We start from the raw sequence: 26,673 nt of genomic DNA, 5'->3' as shown, positions 1-26,673 counted from the left end.
CTACATCTCTACTGTATTGCTAAAACGATTAGTCGACGTCGACAAAAATTGATAATAGAAATAGTTGCCGGACATGTTTTTTCAACAGGGTTAGGCATCTCTACATGTATATAATCTCTGCTGAGGTTCACACATGCGCAGTACCCTGCGGAACAAACATTTAGAGAGCACATTGAACAAAATCGAGTCTGACTCGCCTCTGTAAGATTCAAGTAACATTCCAGCCAATAAGGTTTTGATGACACGTATCGTACATTTTATACGTGTATATTGCACTATAAGAAAAAGCTTGAGCCCTATGCAAACTGTGCCTTACAAACTTATTTGATTTTAATGCATAAAGTCTAAAGAACAAACTTTAGTTGTTAACATGTTAAAAACAAAAAAAGTAAGTTGTAAAATCGTTTGAAGTAAAACATTTGAGAGTAGTTGTTGGTTTTTTTTGATAGACTTTGCAGTAGACCACTGAATGTAATTCACATTTGCTATAGTTACCGTTCTACTGCTGCTAATGAGCCTGTTCTTGGTTTACAAGGATAAAAAATGTTAACCTGATTTTAATTTATTATTCATTTGCCTTTCCCTAAAAAATGGACGGAGGTTTATTTATGGATTTAGGTCTCTACTGACCCAGCACGGCTAATAATTGGTAATTTGTTCAATAAAAAGATGCCATTTTTTATTGTACCCATTTGTCTTGTCTGTATTATCATTTTCCACATGATAAATAAATTAACTTCATGCTAAATTAAAAGAAAAGATAGATAATTATCCGATTATCGTTTCAAAAGTTGGTGAGACGTAGACTAGTAAAACAGTCTTTAGTTTCAGCCCTACCCTCTTGAAAGTTTTTATCCCTCGTATTGAGGGTCTTTCCTTGCCAATGTGGCTGAGTGTTGCATCTCAAATGTGTGTGGTGTGGGGGCCTCAAATCAAAAAATAACATCTGCTGTTTGATGGTATTAATAAGCCATGCGGCGTTGTGTGATATTTCAATACACAAAAGACCAATTAAAAGAAATCTGTCATATTACACTAACCATAACGAGTCATTACAATGTATCATTTATCTTAAAGCAGGGTTTGGGGTTTGCATAGTTAATACACATTTTGACACAGACAAAATCAGGTTACTATCAAATTATCATAAATCGCAAGTCTTAAAATTGATCAACTTGGGGAGGTCATGTGTAACCTGGCCTGTTTACTCGCATGTTTCATGCGCCACAGTTTCCAAGAACATACATGTGGGCTCGAAGTAGCACCCAGGGACCACAAGCTGCTCCTTCTAAAAATAGCTCACCAGTAATAAGACATTGTAATTTTCAAGGAATGTAATGAAAACGTGAGCATTGTCTGACATACTAGTTATTGAATAGTAATCCAGAAAAAAAGACACTACAAAGTAAATATTACATGACAAGTATATCTTCAGTGCAACATGTAATCTCATTGTAAACAGTGTACAAAAAATGAACACGCCATACTATTCATTGAAAATGAAGACAATTCTATTCTAAACGTAAAGGTAATTTGAGCACATTTGTTTTAGAGGTGTTTGGTGAAATGTGCATCACAAAGACATAATCAACAACAGTTAATCTGCATAATTTGTTTTACAATGTTCACATCACTCGCAGATACTTGCTAAGGACACTTCTTGAAAACAGATGTAAAGTACTTGTCAATTATAATGTAGTCAGTGGGAAAAACTAATAAATCAGGGGTTCACCAACATGGTGCCCGCATCTTAAGACCCATACAAGCACATGCCTGCTATTGTCATTGCCCTATTGTTTTTACACACAATTTAGGCCAGTCTACATTGCATATATTTGCATATTCATTTTAACTTCTTAAAGGGACTTAAACTATGCTGATACTTACAATGGTTCAAATACAGCTTCAGTTTTACTTTTAAGGCGTTCAGGGGAAAATAGCAGGTGTTTTATAAAGTTAACATTGTGTTGGTTTTTTTACTTCTTAAAAAAAACTTTACATAATTATTCTGGAGTGCCACATCTAATCGGGTAGTAAATGATGCTCACTATGTACCAAACAATATCAATAAACACAATTCCAATACAGTTTATACGGATCCTAAATAGAATAGTATTTCATTACTTGTTTGTTGGAGTGTCACGTCAAATCTGGTTGCAAACTATGTTCACCAGACAATTCTCTTATAGTTTTAATGGATCTGAAATATTGTACTTAATGCAGAGAACTATTTGCATACATACACAAGCTGAACAAAACGTCAGATGTACAAAACAACTAGTTCTAATAATTACCCTGTAATAACATATGTTTAATATAGAAGTAACAAGTTAACCAACAGGTCAGAGTAACAAAAACATGTTTGAGGACGATTAACCAACCATGAATGTTTAGGAACGTGGGAAAAAAAGAACATGCAAACACCACACAACTTTCAAACTGTTGCTGCGAATACAAAATCGAATTGTGCATACAAAAGATAATGAATCACTGCGAGTGAAAGTCACAAAATAAACAGGGCTGTTCGGGGAAAAGCGACACACAATCATAATGATTAATGTGCACAAGTTGGCAGTGCACAAGCTTTGCACGTCAGTAGAACCTGATTAGTAGGTAAAACGAGTAACAGCTGACGGCTTCGTCTAAACGCGACATGATGTTTTCGTAGTAGCCTTGCGCGTAATTAATGCTAATGTCAGCGTATTGTGCGCACCCAAAAAGTGGGCACCACCGAGGCTCCTATTATGGAAAGGGGCCCGCGATCGCGATTTAGCAAATCGCAAGGCCCCGATTTGCCTTCCAGTCTGCGAGTGACGTTACAAAGCTCGGGCAAGCCTGATTAGCCAAAATGGCTTTCCGTGGCCTCAGCGGGCGCTGCTAACGAGCTAAAAAAGCTAGCTTATATACACACACTCGCTCTCTCACACACACTGACGCTCTTGCACGCTCTTACCAGGCAGAAGAGATTGGAGTGGCAGTCCTCCAAACTGGCCCCGTTGGGTACAAAACACGAAGTCATCTTTGTCACTGCGTGATCGGATCCTTTAAATCCATGCTTTCACACAACAACTGCTAGGGTGGTGTTTTTTTTTCTTGCAGATAACTTCCAGCCGGTGCTAGCCGCCGCTAGCTTGAATGCTAACCCGATCGTATGGCTTACATCGGAAAAACGAGTTCATCGAATTGAAATGTAATGTCCGTTAAGTGAAAAACTGGACAGGGGTTGCTACATTATCGCACATATCAAAATAGCACGAGTTTACATGACCCGGATCGACTACCGCTGACTAAGTGATATTCGCTGTGTGCAAGAAAATAAGAAAAATAGACGGAGATCTTCAAAAACTCCAAAGAAAAACTCGAAACTTGTTAATGCTAAGCGATTGGAAACAATTTGGAGAAAAAACAAGTGTCTGTCTTGCGTCTTGTCCGTGCGTCTGTCTCTCCCCTCCCCCTGGTTTCTTTTGCTAGCCTGTTAGCACACGAGCTAACATACCAGAGGTCCAACAAACGCTAGCCCCCATAAAACAATTAGCTCCGCCGCCCCCCCTTTCCGCCGACACGCAGCATGATGCTTCCCCCTCGGCGCGATCTCCCGAATTCAACGGCCCCCCCGGAGAAAAGAAGGGAAAACGGCGAGGTTTTTACTCATCGACTTGCGCGCCCCCCTGTTTGTGCTCCATAGCTCCAGCCGATTTCCATTATTTCAGCTCATGGATTGAATTCTTTAATGGCGGCCAGGAGGACAAGTCTGCCTCTCGTTCGTGATTGGTCATTTGTGGTTAATGGGGGCGTGGTTTTAAGTAACTCGGTGACTTCACAGTTTACGAGAGTGATGGGAACTCAAGGCTCTTTTGTGGAGAAGCGGCTCTTCCAGCTCGACTCACAAACGGTTCTTGACGATTTTTGTTCTGTTTTATAATATGTTATCGGTAAATATGAAATATTACGAACCGAATTAATTAATTTTGGAAATGTCTGTTGATGCCCTTGCAACATTGTATTTATTATATTGTTCTCTAGTTCTTCTACACTTAACATAAGTCTGGGGCAATAATTACAAAAGTTCACTACAGCCCTTTTTTATCCTGCTAAAACGTGCAATTAGAACCATACACGGGGTAGCATACCGAGATCATACTAATATTTTATTCCTGCAGTCCAAATTATTAAAATTAGATGATTTAGTAAAATTTTTCACTGCACAACTGCTATTTAAGGTCAGCAAAAACTTGGTGCCAGAAAACATCCGCAAATTATTAATTCGGAAAGAGGGAAATTATAATTTAAGGGGTTGTAGTGAATTCATAATCCCAAAGGTGAGAACCACCAGGAAAATTATGTGTGTGTGGAGTCAAGCTTTGGAACGGTTTGCAAAACGAGATCAAACGGTGTCCAACTATTCACTTGTTCAGGTTTAGATACAAAGGAACATTCCTGGCAGAATACAGAGATGAGGAGGGTGGGGTATGAGTGGTGCGGGAGATTGGGAATAGTGCGTCTAGTTAACTTTGTGTTATTGTTGTGATTCTTATTTCATAACTGTTATTATTAATATCATTACATTTGTTGTTATATCATTGGTATATTCGGTGGGGAAGATGAAGAGGTAGGTAATATAAGCATTTGCTTCTTACTACCCCTTTTCGAACATATTATGTAACGTTATTTTGTTGTTGAGTTATTGTTTTTGTAATGTTTTTTATTTTGATGTTCGAATAAAGTTATCATTCATTCATTCAACTTTCAACTCATTTAAACTTTCAAATTGCTCTTACTAATCAAACAACATAGAGATGACGCCCCTTCTTTTGACCAGTCACGAGCGCCTTCAAGAGAGAGGTGGGCGGAGAGAAAGGTAATGAGAGCAAAAGAGAGAAAGATATAAATAGAAAATGAGTGAGAAAGAAATAGAGAGAGAACTAGAAACAGAGAAAGTGAGAGAGAAAGAGAAGAAAGAAAGAGAGAGAGAACAACAAAGAAGAGAGGGACAAAGAGATGGAAAAATAGAATGCGATTAATAAAGAGGGATTGAGGGATAAAGAAAGAGAGGGGGGAGAAAGAGACAGAAAAAAAGCAAGAGAAAGAGATAGAGAAAAAGAAACGAATTAGGAAAGAAAAATAGAGAGAAAGAAACAGAAGAGAGAGAAAGGCAGAGAGAGAGAAAGATAGAAAAAGAGAGTGAGAACGAGGGAAAGAAAGAGAAAGGAGAGAGAGAAGAATTCATGCATTTGTCTTGATTACTATATTGTACGACTCTCTGGCAGCTGGCACAAAATGCTGCAGCGAGGCTTTTAACTAAGACAAAAAAGTTTGATCACATTACCCCGATTTTAGCTAACCTGCATCGGCTCCCTGTTAGTTAAGATGTGATTTTAAGGTTCTGTTGGTATTATACAAAACGATGCATGTACTAGCCCCCTCACATCTCACAGGTATAATTTCCCTTTATGTTCCTGTCCAGAGCATTTGCTCTAAAAATGCTGGTTTACTAGTAATCCCAAGAGCCAAGACGAAATCTACAGGTTTGAGAGCGTTCTCCATCTGGGCCCCAGTGCTGTGGAATGCTCTGCCCTCTGAGATCCAATCTATAACCTTATTAGAACTGTTTAAATCGAGGCTTAAAAATACGTGTATTCTATGGGTTATGAATGGCCTATATTTCATGTTGTTGATGCATGTGTATTGTCTGTTGATGCCCTTGCATCAAATGCAGCCTGGTCATCCTGGAAATGGGATTACCTCATGTGCGGCCCCTTCTCAAGGTTTCTTAAATTCCTCATGCTGAGGTTTTGAGTATTTCCTTGCCCTCATCTAGGTTTTGGATCAGGGGATGGTGTAATAATAGTCAGTACAGCCCTTTGAGAATTTTAGTGATTAAGGGCTATACATACACGTGACTTGACTTAACAAAAGAGGGAGAAAGAGATACAGAGGAAGAGATACAGTAAGAAAGAGAACAAAAGACAAAAAGTGCGAGAGAAATAAAGAGAGATAAAGATTGATTCAGAAAGAGAGAGAGAAAACGAGATAGAAAGATGGAAAAAGAGAGCAAAGAGAAAGAAAGTAGCGATCAAGAAAAAGAGGTCGACAGAAACAAGGAGATATGGAGAGCGAGATAGAGATCTAGAAAGGGAGAGGAAAATGTGTGTGTGTGTGTGTGTGTGTGTGTGTGAGAGAGAGAGAGAGAGAGAGTGAGAGAGAGAGAGAGAGAACGAGAGCGCTTTTTAAATGGAGCCAGCTCATTTTCAACGGCGAGGAGGCTTTTGTCGTTCGCTTCAAAGAGTTGGCTCTTATAGGCGTTTTGTTCGTGAACGACCCATGACAAATTTACAAGATGAAAGCTCCACTCGCATCTGTCATACTTCTGTCACTGGCTGCTCACTTCCCTCACCGTTTCTCGGTCCCACGCCTTGCTCATCGAGACGACTTTTCATCGTCTTTAACACTACTTTTATTCTACACATATGGAAGCAAAAAAAAAAAACTTTATTATTTGGTTCAGCCTCCTCGTAGTTGTCCACAAGCCCCGCCCCAAGTCACTTTTTTCAAAAACACAAATACTCCCCCAAAAATCACATTCCAAAAGTTTCCATTACAAGAATTCCATTTTCCCAGATATTCCAGGCCTTTCAAATTACAATCCATAGTTATTTCTTTATAATTGTTTTTGCACAATGTTGCTGCTTATTTTCTGACTACTAAATATAACCACTGCCTTGTAAATATTACCAATCTATCCTAGGATTCTTTTTTAATCTCTTTTTTTTTTCTTTTTTTTTCTTAACTAAATGTTATTCATGGAGTGCACACTCTTCAAGTGTATTATGTGATTTAAATATTAAAGTTCAGTTGTGTTTATGGGACTTTCACATGAAATTCAACCACTAAGACTGATTGCATAGTTGTCGTTTTTTGGGTTAAACACCAATTGGAAAGTAAAGTACTAGTATTGTAAACAAAAAAAAAAAAAACAAAAAAAAGAGAGAGAAAGACCTGGAGATTTTGAGCTTCAATCTATCATCTGCACTTTTTATCCTTATTAGGGTCGCGGGAGTGTTGGAGGCCATCTCAGCCGTCTTTCGGGCAGTGGGCACGGGACATGGCAGAGCACACGGGCATAGCGCTCACTCACTCATTCACACCTAGGGACACTTTGGGCCAGCCAATTAACTTTACTTGCTTGTTTTCGGAATGTGGGAGACCACTCATCTGCCGTGCTGACTTGATGTTTAAACAATGTTATCAGTGAAAATAAAGACATTTCTAATTCAGAGTATGACACTTGTTCAACAAATTAAAAAAATATCCTCTACTGAAAAAATACATTCCAAAAGTTTCCATTTTAATAATTTTCTCATCCTCTTCGGCTTTTCAAATTATAATTCACATTTACTTCTGTATTTTTATTTTGCTCATTGTTGCCCCTAATGTAATCTTCTGACCACTAAAACCATCAACTTGTAAATATTACCAATCTGTCCTGATGTTGTTTTTTAAACATATTTTTTTACATAATTAAAGTCATCTAACACACCTATATCGTGGAGTGCAAAATCCAATCAAGTTGTAAACAATGTACACCAAATTGTTTTCGACAAGCTCCACCCCACATACAATTTTTCAACAAATAAAAATTAATAACATCATCGTCTTAAAAAATACACACCCCAAAATTTTCCATTCCAAGAAATACCTCATTCCCCAAATTACATGTTTATCGCGATTAAATTCCTATTACCGATGAGCTTATGAGGCCAATCTACAAGCATTTTTTGGAATATATTTGTCTATTTACAGTTGAATTCTATTTTCATTTTATTTTTCTCTATTAAGTCTTTCGTTACGTTTTCACGCTGGAGTACTAAGGCTAATCTCAATATGTTGTTATTAATTACAATGAAAATAAGTCCCTATGAAAACACACATTTCAAAAGTTTCCGGGCAAAGAATTTCCCCCATCCCCCAAATTCCAGGCTTTTTCTAAAAAAAAAATCTTGTTTTCTTATTTTATTATTCATTTTGTACAACATTGCTTCTATTGCAAGGTTTTCTGATGTACATGCAAGACAGTCCCTCGGAAAATTTGAATTTTATGATTAAATTCTTTATTTCTGTGATGCAATTAGAATAAACAAAAATATGTGTTCTTTACGGCCAGAATACCCTGAACACACCCAATCACGGAAGCTAAGCAGTGTCGGGCCTAGTTAGTACTTGGTTGGGAGACCACCAGGGAATACCAGGTGCTGTAAGCCCCAAACCTTTCTGTGTACAGTTTTCATGTTATACCCGTGGATGCATGGGTTTCCTCCCACATTCCAAAAACATGCAGGCAGAACAAAGATCAGGCAGGGCAAAAACGGAGTCGGACAAAAAGGCTAACTGAGCTGAAGGCAACAGTTCGCGTAACGATCTGATGGCTTCCAAGAGGAAGCCGGGGGTTTAAAAAGAAAGTGACAGCCAATCAGCTGTCCGGGCTGTTGGCACCAATTAAGCCGCCGCAGCTGCACTCAATCGGCAATCATGACAGGAAAGTCATATTTTTTCCAACAAATATTTAACATAATTTTCCAATTGAGAGATTTTTACCCAAAACTGTTTTTTCCCTATTTTCCATTACTGTTGCATTTTAGTGGTTACACTATTATAAAGAGATATCTTACTGAATAAACACTCTTCTTCATTTCATAACGAAGTCAAACCATCCTGTCTTCAAATTATTTAAACTATCAGAGAGATAATGAAATACACCAAATGTTAAAATAAAAATCACAAATTTCGATTTATTTCACATTACCTGCACTACTTTTTATATTTAGTGGGTGATTCAAAATGTTCACCACAAATAACCTTCATTCTGGACATCTAGGGAATTGTTTGTATTCCCCAAATTTTCATTAAAAATCCCGTATTATGCCCTGCGACTGTCTGGCAACCGGTTCAGGGTGTCCCCTGCCCAGCGCCCCCGCGACCCTACTGAGGATAAGCGGTGCAGATAATGGAAGAATGGATGAAATCCCGTATTAAAACATGTTTCTATACAATATGTGAATATATAAATTCACTATTTCCTATTGAAGATATACATTTAAGACTTAAACATCAGTTTCTCGGCATTTCATGTCAGCTTTTCATGCAGTTGTGGCATTGTCTATTTCAGCTTGTTATAGTTTGCGCAGTTTCATTTGTGCAAAGCAACTGCATTGTGCAATGTCACGGTTGAAAAAGTGTTTAACCTCACCTTAACACTCATCACGTTTTTGTCTTATAATTATAACAAATAGGTCGACTGACACTTTTGTGGCTTAATTGCATTACTCTCCAGAGACTGTACATTGTTTCCCATGTTCTTCAATTGCAGTAGAAATGAGTTTTAATTTCCAAAAATATCATAGAATATAAGAGTGTTATAACATACTAACTTTCTTACAATTATTTCCTGCATATTTAAATTCAAAGGTCAGAATTTGGGATGTGCCTTTCAAGATAAAAATATGGGCCTTATATGATCAAAATATTTTGCTACAGTACTACACGTTTGTATTAATCTCAACAGGAGAATCTATTCATTTGAGCTTGTGACACACATTACAAATAGAATTATACACAGTAAAATAACGTGTTCATTTAACACCTAAAGGGTGCATTTTAATACTACCTATTAAAAAAAAAAAAAAAATATATATATATATATATATATATATATATATATATATATATATATATATATATATATATATATATATTTTTTTTTTTGGTTTGAACAATTTTATTGACACTATTAGCAGCAAATAAACAATGTGAGGTTTGAACAATTTTTCTCGATAATCTTAGCAGCAATTAAGCATATTCCCAATTTCGTTATATCTGACAATATGACCTGCCCAACATAAAAAGATCTATTTTTGAACAAATTTCTAATTATAATATTGTTTCTCATTTGCGTGTCAAATGACGTCTTTGAGTGCACTTGAACGTCAGCGTGTCATTTTCAAGTTTAACAGGGCGTAGTCTGACGTCACCACTGACGTCTCTATTGATAGGTGAGAGAACTAGAAGAAGGCGGAACTTCCGGTGACTGCAACGCCACTATCGATATGTCAACAACATGCCGGAATCCGGCCAAGAAACGCAAACTGAAGAATGGAGAAGACCAGCAACACAAACACAAAAACAAAATGCAGTTTTACACAATTTTGTGTGTACAATTTCTCAGTTGGCGGATGATAATCTCACACTTGTGCGGGTAGGAACCGCCTGAATGCGGAAGTCGGTTGTTCGATTGATGTGAAGACACGCCGGCCGTTTAAGTAGGAACACCTGTGTCACACTGACATTTGAAAATAAAATTGCAATTTCGCAGAATGTTTTTCTTTTTAATTTTGTTACTTGTAATATACTAGTGATTAATATATCCAATCACCTAAGTCTAAATGACAACTTCAATCAAAACGATGAAAATATATGTCAGTTGTCACAAACGTGGTTTCTATTGGGCACCAGGTATCCCCCTATGAACACGGGATGCTCACCAGTGTTTTTGTGCATCGCGATTTTCTATGAATTTTGATTTCTTACTGGCATAAAAAAACATTAGAGCTTCAAATAATTACAGCCTGGTTATAACACTATTATACCACAGTAATAACACAATAAGTTGTTTGATCAGAAATGCATATAAAACTGGTAGGCCTTACGTTTATCAGAAACAAAAACGTAGCTTCTCTGCAATCGCAATAGTAGCTAGTAACAGTAATAGTAACAGATTGCATGTACATCAGAAAAAATAGTACAAACACCAGTTGATGGTCTACTGTGCAATTTTTGTAAATGTTCAACACGGTCAGTATCATAACGCATCTCTCTTTTTACTTATAGAGCATAAGTGGTGGTCTCGCTCTTGCTGGAGTGATTCTTATAGCCAGGAGCTTAAGACTGGTAAGAATTGAAACACACACTTCAGAACAGGAACGACGAGCGGAGTTCTGGGAGATTTTGTTCAAAAATGCGACTCGAAAGTCGTACGGTTGAGGCCAGATTACATGGACATCAACAAAATGATATCCCCTGGCCTATTTGACCTTTTACAAATAAATAATGTCTTTTTAACCCATCATTCTAATTAGAACAATGGGTACCCATACACTGAATTTGCAGCAAGGTTATTGATGTGTGATCTTTTTCCTTCGGTACGTTTATATTTTTATTTTGAAAATGAAGAAATGAGAGCAAATCTGGCAGCTCAGTGGTTAGCGCGTCTGCAGCACAGTTCTGAGGTCATGGGTTAAAATCCAGCTACCACCCTTCCTGTGCAGAGTTTGCATTTTCTCCCCGTGCTTGCGTGGGTTTCCTACAGGCACTTCGGTTTCTTCCCACATTCCAAAAACATGCATTTCCGCCTAATTGGCCGGTTTAAATGGTCCCTAAGTGTGAATGAGCAAGTGAGTTGTCTGGGGATCAAAAAACAGCTCCCTGCCTTCCTGTGCGGAGTTGGCATGTTTTCCCCGTATCTGCGTTGGTTTCCTCCCGTATTCCAAAAACATGCGTGGCAGGTTAATTCGTGACTCCAAATAGTCCCCAGGTTTGTGTGAGCATATGAATGGTTGTCTGTCTCTGTGCCCTGCGACGGGCTGGCAACCATTTCAGGGTGTCCCCTGCCCACTGTCCGAAGATAGCTGGGATGGGCTCCAGCACACCCGTGACCCTAATGGATGGATGGAGACAAAATCATTGAGCAGATTGAATTGAGCTTCAGATACCTTTTGATAATAATTTCCTTTGTTTTTTTGGGACTTGCTTCACAGCACAGTAATCCCCTCGTATTTCACGGGGACCCCCCCCTTTAAAACAACCTATTATACGTGAAATTTGTCAATTAGTCACATTTATTTTATTTTTTAAAACATTTTTATTTAACGAAACACCCTACAGTATATTGACATCTAAGAACAAAACAGGCCCAAGCGTTTGTTTAACAAATTTACTGTATATTGTATCTGTAAATATTTTTTTTTTAAACTTTTTATTTTTCACACACATTTTGACAGAGGTATATCTGTATGTATAAATATTGATTTATTTTAGCAATACTCTTTTAGGGACTGTTCAGCCAATCTGAATGCAGAACGCAATGCATGATGTAAATCCATTAAGAAGCAAGATCGTGAAGAGAGAAACTACATTATAACGAGGGATTACTTTAATAGATTAGTAACCAAGCTATGCATAATTGTCCATAAACATAAAAACTTCATTTTTAGTTTATGGTGCATGTGTACTGACTCCCATATAGCCAAAAATATGAAGTTATTCTAACCAAAAGCTACGTTCTTGAAATCATAAGTGCTAGTGCAAACGTATGCAACGGCCACTTGCGCAGTTGATAGTGTTTACGTTCATTTTCATTCATCCATCCATTATCTGCACTGCTTATCCTCAGTAGGGTCGCACGGGTGCTGGAGTCCATCTCAGCTGTCTTCGGGCAGTGGGCAGGAGACACCCTAAAATGGTTGCCAGCCAGTCACAGGGCACACAGAGACAGACAACTCACTCGCCCATCCACACCTAGGGACAATTTGGACCGGTCAATAAACCTGACATGCATGTTTTTGGAATGTGGGAGGAAACCGGAGTGCCCGGAGGAAACCCACGCAATCACGGGGAGAACATGCAAGGTCCACACAGAAAGGTTCGATCTCATGACCACAGAACTGTGCCGCACACTCACTAACCACTGCGCCGCCATGCTCCCACGTTGATTCTCCAAACATTTCAATGATGTTCTCAATAAAATTAGACAGTAACTATGTTTACATGCAGGTAATAATAATTATGAACGGAATATTGGATATCTGGAGCATTCAGAATAAATTCGTTCACATGTCTAGAGACTAATGAATGATTCCGAATATGCGTGTGTAAGTATTCCGATTACGAAGTGTAAAGGCCATCCATCCATCCATTATCTGCACCGCTTATCCTCAGTAAGGTTGCGGGGGTGTTTGAGCCCATCCCAGCTATCTTCGGGCAGTGGGCAGGTGGCACCCTGAACTGGTTGCCAGCCAGTCACAGGGCACACAGAGACAGACAACTCACTCGCTCATTCACACCTAGGGACAATTTGGACAGACCAGTTAACCTAACATGCATGTTTTTGGAATGTGGGAGGAAACCGGAGTGCCCGGAGGAAACTCACGCAAGGACGAGAAGAACATACAAACTCCACACAGGAGGTTCGATCTCATGACCTCAGAACTGCGCCGCTGGGCTGCCCGAGTGTAAATTCATTGCGCAAATAAATGCCGTTTTACGTTTAACTTTTGATTTAAGCAGTAGTTTGCGTGTATCATTTGTCTCTTTACTACATGTCCCACAGTACATCCGGGAATAAGAATATCCTGGATATGGGAAACTGCACGCATGCACGAGCAATCGATTACTCAAATTTATATAATTAAAAGAGTGATTGTAAAATTAAAGGACTAACTGAACCATTGCAATCCAAATACTCTGAGTGGGTCAAGACCTTAATCAGATTTTGGTGAGCATTGACATGGATTTCAATTATAGGAATACTGGCAATATTCTATATACAATCAGATTATCGCCTGCATGTACATGCACCCCCTTAGAATCATGGAAAACATTCTGAAATATTTTATCTTGTTTTTTAGGCATTAAAATGTAAGCGTATCGAGACTTTTGTGATCTTTTCTAATTGTTTCTTCCTCAGATAACCAAATTCCACTCAGTGGCAGAGATCCCCTCTCGTTTCGTGGAGAAAAACGTCAGCCTCCGTGGCCGAGTTCATTCTGTCAAGGAGCAAAGCCTCCAATTGGAGCACGTGCCCATTTACCTGCCACTCCTCTCACCTCTCCTCACCAAAGACAAAGGTTAGCCTCAACCCACAATTTAATATGCTGAAACACTGCTAAATTCTTATGTCCACATCACATGTAACTCACAGCATGACTTCCTAATGTAGGAAAATCAGCTTCCTCTTATAATGTCACGGTGACATTTTTAGTGTTCTTGAAGCGAGTCTGTTCAATTACCACATCGTCAAGCTTTTTTTTTGGTGGGCGGGGGGTGTATTTGCTTTCATCAGTGTAATAAAAGACTAAAAGGACGTTGTGCGTCTCATGCGTAGCTGTGGCGTGTACGGACATAGCACCTGCTCTCCAAATGCTCATAGGTGGAGAAAACGGGTGTTTCGGAACATGTGTGGTCCGCCCCCTCGCCTCGATGTCTGGAGAAAACCAAAACAGCAGAGCGTTTATCAAAACAATGCCTGCCGTTCTTCGTCAGAGTCCTGTTATCAACAGAACTAGACAAAACATTCCACATTCGGATCAGCGTGACCTGTCATTGAACTTCAGCCTACTCGATGAAAATCTTCATGGCACTCGATAAATGTAACTTGTATTTAATCGTATAAAATCTTTCATAGTAAAATTTATAAAATCCTTCAGTAGTCACCTATGTTCATCTATTAAATACAAGCATAATGGCCCGGCCTTGCTGGGATTGGTGTTGCGGGGCATTCTACATTGGCGAGGTGTTGGGGCAGCGGTTTGTTGAAAAAGCGCCAGGGAGCCACTAAGGAGTGTCAAAGAGCTGCAGGTCAAGAGCCGCTTGTACACAAAAGCAGATGTTTATTGATTATGTTAGTATTCATTTGAGGTCCATTGACACGAAACCTAGCTAAAGACACTCCCAGATGCCAAAAGTACATACATTTTCACAAAAATCGGTTCAGTTGTTTTGGGATCTTTAAGCCACGTACGAACACACACACATGCGCGGAAATCTGAATTGATATAATATAAGTCTCGATCAATCCTAATATTCGTTTTATTTAAAGGGAGAATCATTTTAAAAATCTACTCTTTCATCACAACTCGCAAAAATATTTTATGTTTTTTCCCCTTTTTCATGAATAATTAGGTAAGGAAGTAAAGCGACTGAGTGGAAGAAAGAGGAGATCGGAAGGATGATGACTAAAAGGAAGGTTGATGTGTTAGCCTTGAGCGAAACAAAGATGAAAGGAAAGGGTGAATTACAGCTTGGAGGTATATATGATAGAAAGTCTGGAGTTACGGGTGGACATGCTAGAGAAGGAGTGGCTGTGCTTGTGAGTGAGAAAGCAAAGGAAAAACTGGTTGAGTGGAAAGAGATATCTTCCAGATTGATATGGGTGAGGTTAAAGTGGGGTGTAGAAGTATGGATGTTTATAAGTGCATTTGGACCTGGTTCAGAAAGAAGCGCTGAGGAGAGAGAGGAGTTGTGGAAGGATTTGTCCGACTGTGTGGCAAATGCGAAAGAAGAAAGGAAGGTGGTAATACTAGGTGACCTGAATGCTAGAGTGGGTGATGAAACGCTTGAAAATGTGATTGGTAGATATGGATTACCAGGAAGAAATGAGAGTGGGAAGAAATTGATTGAGTTATTTGTGGAAAATGAGTTGGTGATTGGAAATACATTGTTTAAAAAGGGGGACGTGAATAAGTATACCTTTGCCAGAGTGGATGGTGGTGAGATTGTGGAAAGAGCACTGATGGATTATGTAGTGGTTAGGAAAGGGATGTTAAGCAGATGGTTGGATGTGCATATTTACAGAGGTGAAATGAGTGGTGTGTCTGATCATTTTTATGTTGAAGGAAAACTGAGAATAGATGGATCGTGGAGGGCTAGTTATAATAAAAGTGTGAGGGAATAGGTGAAAATGTCAGAGTTGAATAAGGCAGAAAGGGAAAGAGGGTTTAAAGAGAGGATAGAGGAAGAGTATGAACGGATTAGTAGAAGAGAAGTGGAGAGTGTCGAAGTGGAATGGAAGTGGTTTAAAGAGGCAGTGTTGAGGAGTGCAAAAGAAGTGTGTGGAATGAGAAAAGTTGGTCGAGGTATTAGGAAAGGAAGTGAATGGTGGAATGATGAGGTCTCAGAGGCTGTGACAGAGAAGAGACGTGCCTTTGAGGAGTGGCTGCAAGATAAGAGTGGGGGTGGGTATGAAAGGTATAAAGTGAAGAAAAGGTCGGTAAAAGCGGCAGTGGAAGCAGTGAAAGGGAAAGCAAATGATGAATGGTGTCAAAAGATAGGAGTGAACTTTGAGGAAAGGAGAAAAGTGTTCTGGAAAGAAGTGAAAAGAGTAATAAAGAGCGAGTCTGGAAAGGAAGAGAAAGTGAAAGATAAGAATGGTAGATTGCTGGTTAGCGGTCGTGCAGTCAGGACGGGATGGGCAAAATATTTTGAGGAGTTCCTAAATGTGGAGGATGGGAGAGAAGTGAGAGTCGAGGCGATTGATGTTGTGGAGAGAATGCCCGTGTTGGGTGATTATAATGTGAAGCCTGTGGAAACATGGGAGGTGCAAGAGGCAGTGAAAGAAATGAAAGGGGGGAAGGCACCTGGGTTGGATGGTTGTACTGCCGAATGCTTGAAAAAAGGTGGCACAGTTATGATTGACTGGTTAGTACGCTTGTTGAATGTATGCTTTTTAAGTGGTGTGGTTCCTGTTGATTGGTGTAGTGCATGTGTGGTGCCATTGTATAAGGGTAAAGGTGATAAGGATGAATATAGCAATTCAAGAGGTATCAGTTTGTCGTCTGTATGGAAGAGTCTTGATTAAGAGAGTGAGAGGAAAAACGAATGAGGTGCTGATGGAGGAGCAGAGTGGTTTCAGGAGAGGAAGAGGTTGTGTGGATCAGGTGTTTGCAGTACGACAGGTGTGTGAGAAATATTTTGCAAGGTTTTGGGTGCTCTGAGGAGAGTGATGAGTAACATGAGTATGAGTATAGATGTTAAGAATGGACTTTATGAGAGTGTGATTGTGCCGACTGTGTTTTATGGTGCGGAGACTTGGAGTCTGAACGCAGATTTTAGAAGGAAATTAAATGTTTTGGAGATGAAGTGTTTGAGGAGTATGTAAGGAGTCACAAGATTGGATAAATTGAGGAATTAAATTCTTAGAGCCAGAACTGGAGTAGTCGTGGAACTGAGCAAGCGTGTGGATAAGAGAGTACTCGGTTGGTTTGGACACATGGAGAGGATGCATGAGGAGCGAATGTTGAAGAGGATCTACAAATCAGAAGTAAATGGAAGGAGACCAAGAGGAAGGCTGCGATTGATGTGGATGGATGGTGCTATGAGTGCACTGCAGGAAAGAGGTCTAAATCTAGTGGAAGCTAGAGCTCTTGTTGGTGATAAGAATGAGTGGAGAGGTGTTGTAGAAGGATACTTGGATGTTTAGACGTGTTGTAAGGGATGGGCAGGGCACCTATATGTTGCGGCAGGGGTAAACCAGTGAAAAATGTCGGGCCCTGCTGTTGAACAGAGGAGTGTGTTGTGTCGCCCTGACCCGAGTGACATGGCCGCTTTCTTGTGTCCTGTTTCATCTGGAGGGACGGAAGCATCACCAACTTGGGTGCCGTGGTGCTTAACTTGTTTGGGTGTTTGGGCATCTGGGTTGGCCATTGTCCAAAAATGTTTGTGTGTGTTTTTTGCAACTTTCTCCCCTTTTTTAATTTTCTTTGTTTTTTGTATGCGTTTGTCTTGCTGTCGGTCACCCCTCTTGAGGGATTTGACCAGGGTAGATAGATAGATAGAAGATATGAAGAGGCTAGTGCATGCATAATTTTGTAGAATACCAACAGAACCTTAAAATCACATCTTAAGCTGACAGGGATCCAAAAGAGCTTAGCTAAAATCGGGGTAATGTGATCAAACTTTTTTGTCTTAGTTAAAAGCCTTGCTGCAGCATTTTGTACCAGGTGTGGGCTTTTGATGCAAAATTATGGGAGACCAGAGAATAGTACATTACAGTATTTGAAACGGGAAGTAACAAACGCATGAATTATAATCTTAGCTCCTGACTGCGACAGCATAGTGCGGATATCTGCACTGTTGCAAAGATAGGAAAAAACGCTGTTATAGTAATAATATTATAAATGTGCAACTGAAAGGATAGATTAGGGTCAAGTGTGCCACCTGCATTTTTGACCGATAGAGACACAAATACAATTGTGCAACTTTTTAAAAAACAAAACACCAAAAATATCAGAAAAGCAGAAGGTCTAGCACCACATAGCTGTGATCTGTGTACAACTATGAGTCATACTACCGGTAAACAATAATCAACTGGATTAGACTTGAAATGTGTCCATGTGTACTTTATGATTAAATTTATATAAACAAGACTGAAAGTATATCACTCACACTTTCTACGATAAATGAGCACTGAATTTATAGCAAATGAAAATGACTTACGTCTTCTATCGAGGGTACGCTGTATTGGAAGTTTAATGAGATGATTTTTTGCTTGCATGCTGGAGAAATTGGACTAGGCTGGGCAAGTACCGGTAAATTTAAATAAAATGTTGCTGTTTGGTCACTTTGAGTATCCATTGTTTCTTTCTTGTGCTTTTTAAGCGTTTGTTTTCGGTTGCATTACACAATACAGTGACATCTAGTGATCAACCACACTGAACCCTAGATAAACAATCAGATAGATAGATGGATATTTTTTTTTTGCTGTTAATGCAATTAAATCTCATGTTCATTTTTCGGCTCAGATGTTCCCTCGTCGCCCTTACATGTGAACCTCGTCGGTGTGGATCTGACCGCAGAAGGCAAAATCTGGCTGCAGAGAAGTGTACTTCCCACTCAGACAGTTTGGTTCAAGCTTGTCAGCCGAGGGAACAACTCATTGCATTGTTTGGTGACGCATAGTAAGGTAAAACACATGTTACCACTCTGTTAAAAAAACAATCATAGAAAAGACCCCTGGGATATGGCATTCCCGCGTTTTGACGTTTTCATTTTATGGTGTGGAATGCCCCCACGCTACGGCATTTCCCCCGCTTTACAAGATCGACTACTAATCATTCCGTTGCCCTAAAATGGACACCATTTTAACCTTGTGTTTGTGCCTATGACCTGTTCTACAGACCGTGAAAGATATTTGCCTCCTTACTGATTTCTGTGTTTTCCCCATTTTTATAACCCACCAAGGTTTCAGATCATCAAAGAGATTTTAATATCACACAGAGACAACCCAGAGAAATCGAAAATTGTGTTTTGAAATCTTGATTCCTGTTTATTAAGGCACAAAAAAATCGAATTGCCCCCTGAACCTAATAGCGAGGTGGGCCACTTTTGGCAGCAATAACAGAAATATTAGACTATAAGACTCATTACCAATTATCATAAACTATATATATATATATATATATATATATATATATATACACATATACACATATACAGTGGCTTGAGAAACTATTTGGCCCACTTGAACTTTGTGACCTTTTGCCACATTTCAGACATCACTGTCTGAATCACTATTCAAGAGCACCTTGTGTTCCATTTTTTTCTCCAACAGGGGTCGTCATGGAGCCGCTCCCTGAACGAGGAGGCCCTGAGTCTGGGCCTGGCCCGCATGGCTCCAGTTTCTGGCCTCTCACCGGACACAAGATTTTATTGGCGTCTGCACAAACTGCTGCACAAAGCAGAAGTCAAAGCTGAGAAGAAACGTTTGGGTCTGTGGAAGGAAGATGGTCGCTTGAAAAGGGTACTCAAAGCTCTGCAAGACAGCACATTTTTCAGACGGTTTCAGAGGCTCTTTGGAAGGTCTTGATGACTAAATATGTTTATTTTGTTTTTTGAAATTATTTTGCATTTGGGGGAAACATACTACTAGTCATAAATTTGGCACACTTATAGTAAATGCTAACAGTGTCCAAATGTTTGACTTGATTAATGATTAACATTTTTTTGCACCACATTTCCTGTATACATGTGTTATTACAGTCACCCCCTGCAATAAATCTGAGCAATGAATATGCACTGTTCACAAGGGAAGTTATTAAACCATAACTGTAACTTTTTCAATTCACCTGACCAACAGTCTAATGTAATGGCTCTTAACCAAAGATAAAAATATAAACCATATTGAATATGTCCAAATTTTTTTCCTTTATTAACTTATAACTAACTCTCTGATGGCGAAAACACCAAGTTATGCATGTACTGGATTAATGAAATATTGAATGGTTAAATATTGTATGTAAAATCAAATGAAACATTAGCCATACTTAAAAGTATTGAATATAATTTTACTTTACTCGATATTGTGCTGATAACCTTGATGTAACTTGGCCTGTAAATAAGCTAGACATGTTTTACTAGGGACTCAGCTTCTTTTTGGCTTCTCAGTGCGGCAGTAATACCAGTAATTCTTCACAATGGATAAAGAATATGTGCGCGTTAGTATCGTCATAGTATCATATAATGTGAATGCTAATCGTCAGCTAGTGGGCCCATGGCATTTCTCATTGCATGTTAGTATTTGGAAAGCACAAACACGCAGAACTCATTTAGTTTTGTTTTATGTTTAGTTTGAACATAAACCGCCAGCTTCTATTTGACAATAAACAGCTCGAAGCGACTTTGTCTGAGATCATTTACTCATCTGCCAAGCTGGTGACTCTGCCATGTTATGTACTTTTTGCATTGTTGAGTTCTCTGTTTTGGTGATTTCAGTGGAATTTTACATTTTCGCCTTTCATGTTTAGTTCTGCTGGTTGGTGTTGGAACTCTATGTGGTTGTTCTATCCATACAGTACCTTCTTTTCGGTTGCTTTCTTCCATGTTTGGTTTTGTTAGAGTTGGTTGATGTTGAAACATTATGTAGTTTTTTTACATTACACGTGACGCGTGTCCTTTGCGTCCTCTTTGTTCTGTGTTGTGTTACCTTTGGATTAGTTGGAATTTTGGCATATCCTGCGTAGTCCTTCTTTCATGTATTTTTCAGCCAGTATTCCAACCTAACCTGCGATTTTCAACTATAATGTTTTGCTTAGTTACAGCTATTTATTGTGCCTGCATTATGTTACGCATTGTTTTGTCATGTGTTAGAATGTTTTGTTTGTCGTCCCCCTTTCATGTTTTGTTCTGTTACAGCTGGTTGTTGTTGGAATATTATGTACTTGTTCTATCAAAGCTTAAGGTATGTTCAATGCGTCCCCCTTTTTCCGTGTTTTGTTCAGGTAGGAGTTGCTGGTCTATCTTTACTATGTTTTTCAGCTAGCGTTACAACAAATCATGATGGAGTCTTATTTAAAGTTGTGGTGTGTGGTTTGAGGTGTCCTTAAAAAGTTAAAAATTTAAATATTTTCTTTAAAAAGTATGCGTTAATAATGCCCAACTGAGTTCAAAGAGCCAGTATGCTTTTTCATTGGGTCTATCTGCTTTAATCTTACTTTTTTCAGGCATTTAAGGGGATTAACAAACCACCAAAAAGATGAAAAAACAAATGTTTATTTGAGCATGTCTAAGTAATACGCGGAAATCATGTGTTACTCTGCCGCCATCTCCTGGCTTAAATTCAAGGTTGCAGCCTTGAGTTTTTAAATTCTGCGCCCCGCCCTTAAAAAAAAAAAACATTGTGTAATATTTGACCACTAGGTGTCACTGTATTGTCCAATGCGAAAGAAAACCAGTGCCAAATGAGGACAGATGCCAGACAAACATGGCAGTGACTATAAGTATGAATATTAAGGAAATTACGTTTTTTTTGTACCACTAGGAGTCACTAAATATTATACACTGTCTCTTTCATGTTTTTGTTCAGAGACAGCAAGTGAAGGTTTCTGGTCGTCATGTAACTTGTTTTGTCCATGTCTCGGAATGTTTATTGTATCTTTTTATTTTCATGTTTTGTTCTATTAGAGCTGGATGGCGTTCGAACATCATGTTGTCGTTCTATTCCTTGCAGTCATTTTATTCCATGTTTTGTTCAGTTAGGACTAGTTGGTATTCCAACATATCCCTCGTAATCATTTTACATATTCTCCCACACTCTCTGATCCTTTAGATCTAGATAGTATTCAAACATTAGTACTTGGGATGTGTTGTCAAGCCTGTGTTAGAGTAGCTCTTTGAATTCTGAAGATCCTAGTAAACTTTCTTGTTCTTTTTCTGTACATTATTGGATATCGACTCCTTTTCTAAAATCACATTTATCACTTATTCGGCCATGCTAGATCCCGACAGAATAACCCGACCTATAAGCCGATTGACAGCTTGGACCATAATTCTAAAAAACCAATCACATGTTCTTGTTCGAAATGTTTGTGTACTTGAGTCTGTGGATACCGAACCCGGTCGCCACTCTTGCGACATCACCGTTGCTATAGAGCCACTAAATACAGACTACAAAGCCTACTCAGAGCAATATTGGCTTTGCCAAACCCCATGGGAACCACCTTGCATGCTTGTCTATGGGGACAGGGGTCCTAATAGATGCATTAGCGCTGAAACTCGAGACAAAAATGATGTCAACTGCCCACAAACCAACGTGATTTACCTAATTACAGTGATCATGATCCCTGTATGAATACATTTTCATGCAGTGACATCACACCGATACGCCTCTTCAAATGAGACCAGAGCTCGGCCTGTCCCGTGAGGGTGCACTGAAGCACTCAATCCCGATGGGCACAGAAGGAGATTAGTGGCAGCGGAGGAGGGTCACAGGGAGGGGGATTTTTTTGGTCACCGAGCACAAAAGACTGCAGAGGAGGAGTCACCAGGGTGATGGAAAAGGGGTGAAAGGGGGCGTGAGGAGCATGGAAAGAGGGAGGCGGCGGGCATGGAGGAATCGACCGGAGCTTTCCTTTGTTGTGCAAATGTTGCGAGTGGCTGTTAAGGGCCCAGGCGGCTCGCTATTGGCTGCCTGGTTCAAATTGGAAGGTGCATCTGTGGGCTGCCAGACTTTGAACTGTCACATTGGAGGCGAGATGGAGGGAAATCATGGTTGAGACTTAGGATCGGCCGATAAGGGTTTTTCACAGACGATACCGATTATTACTATTAATAGGCCGATAACTGATATTTGAAGCAGATATTCATTTGCTGTAAAAGATTAAAAATTGGCACAAGAAATTTTTGGTAACGCATAAAAAACTGATTATTTGTTGTGAATTCAAATTAAATTGTAATAGCTCTCTGAAACTGCACAGCAAACAAATTAGACTTAACCCAATTAACATGATTCATCTTTCAATTAAACCAAAAACTAACAGTGCAAGCGATGAAATTAAGTTTAGCAGCAGCTCGTATAAGGGTACAAAAAAAATTGAACAGTGCCTGGAAACCTTTTACAATCAACAAATCTGTCAATACTACCAACAGGACATGAATGAACTTAAAACAAAATGTGAAATTTCATCGAAATTTCAATGGAGCTTTCAAATTGAAAAGTATGGGCACTCCTGTTTTAGAGCCAGAATGACAAACCAATGTTATGGTAAAATCTAATCACTCAGCCTACCATTTTAGCGTGCTTTTCATGCCCTCTTTTAATCACAAACACGCATGCTTCAATGACAAACTAATGCAATGATGAGAAGTAATATCAGTCTCCACCTGACCGAGTTTCCCTAAAACTTAAATACACAAGTTAACTACACGTTTTACGCTATCTCTTAATTGCGCACACAATTTTCCAGCAGGGACTGTTAAAACCTCACTAATATCAGTGTAATTGATTCACAGGCATTTCGGGAGTCAGGAGTTAGCAGAATTGCTGCTGTTTACTCCACTCTCACGTTATTCTTCCTGTTTCTGTGGCTCCGCCCCCTGGTCACTTATGAAATCAGAAAGCGTGGGGTGGGTAGCGTCTGAGACAGAAGGCAGGAAAGTGGGAGAGAAAGGCTTAGCTGCAACTGAGACTAAATAATGAGCCCGTCAAATACATTGAAATGCTGATACAGATATTGGTCAAATTCCCAAATGTCGGTGTGGCTATTGTTCCGCCCGATAATCGTTCTGCCTCTAGTTGAGACGCTCCTAGGGAAGTCCAGCAGGCATTGGAGTACAGAAGTATTGGGACACAACAACCATCAAAACTACAGTCGAATAGAATTCGTTGTTGTCATTGTTTACTTAGTAGTGTTTATTGTTTGGACCCCCAAAAATTATTTGGACATATTTCTGTATTTTTAAAGGAGCCATTTTATTGAATTATATTTGTATTTAGGGAACTTATTTGACATTTTAGGAACTTATTTTAAATTTTTTAATCCTCTTTTTCATTTTCTTTATTTATTTATCCAGCTATTTATCAAATCATTTAAATACATAATAATGTAAAGTACAAACATAGACAAAACAAAAAGCCTTTACTATACTCTACTAAGCTACAAGTCATGCAATGAGTATTGTACAATAATGATACCCAAAAGTTTGTCCCCAGTGATTTCAGGTCTAATTGGCCTGAGAGGGAAGGTCGCCACCAGGCTGTACTCGCCCAAGACACATCACAGTAAATTGTGCCCCTACGACCCTAGTTGTTAAGGGAGCCAACCAACCATTATTATTGTCTCATGTTGCTGCCCATCAATGTCGAGGTCCGGCTCATCTCTGAAGAACGGGATGTCGCTTTACACCGAAGAACAACGGTGACCAGATGATGAAGATGCTGTATCCGAGTCAGATCAGGAGGCTTCTCCTGCTACTGATAAACATGGAAACCACTACTATGTGTATCATGTGGGGGAACAAACCCCTACCCGAAAAAAACGGCCTGGAGAGGAATGCAATAATTTATTTTTTGTGCCTTGTTTTGTCAATATTTCTTTAGTCATACAATAAAGAAAGTGCATGTGGTTTAATTTTTTTCTCCGATTACTATGTTTTCAAACCTATGTTATTGTCTTTGCTTCATGCATTTTATTGTATTTCTTTGGAGGAAATTAAATGTCACACAAGAAGTTGCTTGACAGCGCGCGCATGTGTGTGTGTTTCATTTTATTTCTTATAATTTTTTTCCCTTTTAGTAAGTAATATTTTCAACCTAACTTGTTATGGTATGCATTATTATTTAATTTTATTGATATTTTTTTGGGAAATTGAAGATTCTTTGTTTCCTCTTCGCTTGGTATTCTTGTAGCATTTTAGAGTAGTAAATTATTATTCCTTTCATTTTTTTATTATAGATCTTTGTACAGTAAAATCACATGTGCATAGCCAGCCCAAATTCAACTAAGCACCCCCAGAAAACATAGCATTTTAAAATATTGTTTTCCTTAACAAAGGACAAGATAGGCTTAAATCTTAGAAAAACGCTAGACAAAAAATACAAGAAGAAAAAACAAAAATGTGAACGACACAGTGTCTGAAATACTCCACTGCCTTGAAATGGTTCAGTCCATTTGTTTTCTATCACCGCTATCGCTCCCCGCTCGTCTTTCGCCTGGCTAGTGTCACTTGCAGCATAGCAGCGGAGTCTGTGGAGCAGGGGTCTGGAACATTTTTGATCCAAAGAGCCATTAAAGCAAACATTTTGAAAAAAAAACTTTTTAGAGAGGCCACCACATATATTTTAAGACAAAATTCAACAAAACTGCCAAACCTGCTTACCAGATAAAAGCAAATTCCTCAGTGAACTTTATTTCACTGTATAAAGTTTGATGAGTTGATAAAACCTATGTAATAAGAAAAATGCCAGATATAGATAAATCACTTAAAATCTGTCTCCCCTCCGCAGTTACTTCAGAGTGTTGGGACTCATTTTGACTGCCATTTTTGTCCTAAATAATAGTTTCAAAACAAGGTGTGAGGGAAGTTCTTTTAGTTGCCTTGCGTGGCTGACACTGCTATTGGTGTGTGATTGTGTAGAAATGGGTAAGTGTGAAGCACATTGTAAAGCGCTTTAAGAGGTCTTCATTGACTTGAAAATCACTATATAAATGCAGACCATTTACCATTTAACCAATATGTTGTTATTAGGTTAATTATTGGAAGTAGGGTTGAACAGACTCAGTGAACCACACCCAAAATGTTTTTACTAGACCCTGTACTGGGGATCTATTTTCAGAACAGGTTCGTGGGCACTTCAGCTGTCCTTAGAGGGTACCCTGCCCATGGGCACCACTTTGGGACCCCTGTTGTAAATATTGTATACCCTGGGGATCAGCAACCTATAGCTCTAGAGCCAAATGTGAATGATTGATTGATTAATTGATTTTCATATCAATTTTTTACGTTTTTTTTCTTTATAGATCATTTTTCATTTATTTTGTGTAGCGTCTTTTAAAATGAAAAAAAAAGATTTCAGAACAGAGGAAAAATGCTATCTATTGTTTTCTTGTCGACTCAACCTCACCCTGACCATAGATCCTGCGGCCCTCAAGTAAAGTCAGTTTGAGACCCCTACTTTATCCCGAAATTCCTTCTTTCCGTTACTATCCTTGCATTAAAAAGTCTCCGATCCATTCCGTGTACTACTCTCCTTGTTTTCCACGCCACGCGTTTTCACTTGCACCAGGAGGAGTAATGTTTGAATAAGGCAGCATGCTCGAGGTTGTGCTGGTGTTGCTGGTTGCTCCTTTGCCCACACAAAACACACCAGAAAAACTCGGTTAGGGATTTCTCCTAACAATAAAACGAAATAGACATTTTTCACTCACTATGGATGACTACCTGAAGGAGGAAAATACTTTCGGACTTGTGAGGACTTTTTGAAGGAACTGTCAAGAGCTGCAAAAGTAAGCTGAAAGAACAGTAAAAGCTTGCATGACATTTGTTTTTATCATCGGGCTTTTTTGCACTTTTTACTAGAATGTTAGTGCAACATTTTTCCATTCACTTACAAGTTAAGTCCGTCTACAAGTACCA

General features: G+C 39.0%; 2 protein-coding genes across 2 annotated transcripts in view; one reads left to right on the top strand and one right to left on the bottom strand.

Annotated features, from left to right (window-relative positions):
• The window catches only part of LOC148357632 (mediator of RNA polymerase II transcription subunit 13-like), a 48,083-nt gene extending 44,367 nt beyond the window's left edge, over positions 1 to 3,716 (bottom strand). The window contains exon 1 of the mRNA XM_088345158.1: positions 2,954 to 3,716. Within this exon, the coding sequence (XP_088201284.1) occupies positions 2,954 to 3,019 (66 nt within the window). The 5' untranslated portion in view covers positions 3,020 to 3,716. The remainder of the gene's footprint in view (positions 1 to 2,953) is intronic.
• Positions 3,717 to 10,048: 6,332 nt separating this feature from the next.
• miso1 (mitochondrial inner membrane subdomain organizer 1) lies at positions 10,049 to 20,440 on the top strand. The gene is made up of 5 exons (XM_088346324.1): positions 10,049 to 10,249; positions 10,882 to 10,941; positions 13,736 to 13,895; positions 18,567 to 18,727; positions 19,376 to 20,440. The coding sequence occupies exons 1-5, from the start codon at positions 10,112 to 10,114 to the stop codon at positions 19,628 to 19,630; spliced, it is 774 nt and encodes a 257-aa protein (XP_088202450.1). The 5' UTR covers positions 10,049 to 10,111; the 3' UTR covers positions 19,631 to 20,440.
• The last annotated feature ends 6,233 nt before the right edge of the window (positions 20,441 to 26,673 follow it).

Source organism: Urocampus carinirostris, chromosome 10 (assembly GCF_059441175.1).
Source record: "Urocampus carinirostris isolate Australia breed hairy pipefish chromosome 10, RoL_Ucar_1.0, whole genome shotgun sequence".
NCBI lineage: Eukaryota > Metazoa > Chordata > Actinopteri > Syngnathiformes > Syngnathidae > Urocampus > Urocampus carinirostris.
Note: the sequence above shows the minus strand (reverse complement) of the source record. Positions and strands in the feature narration are given on the sequence as shown.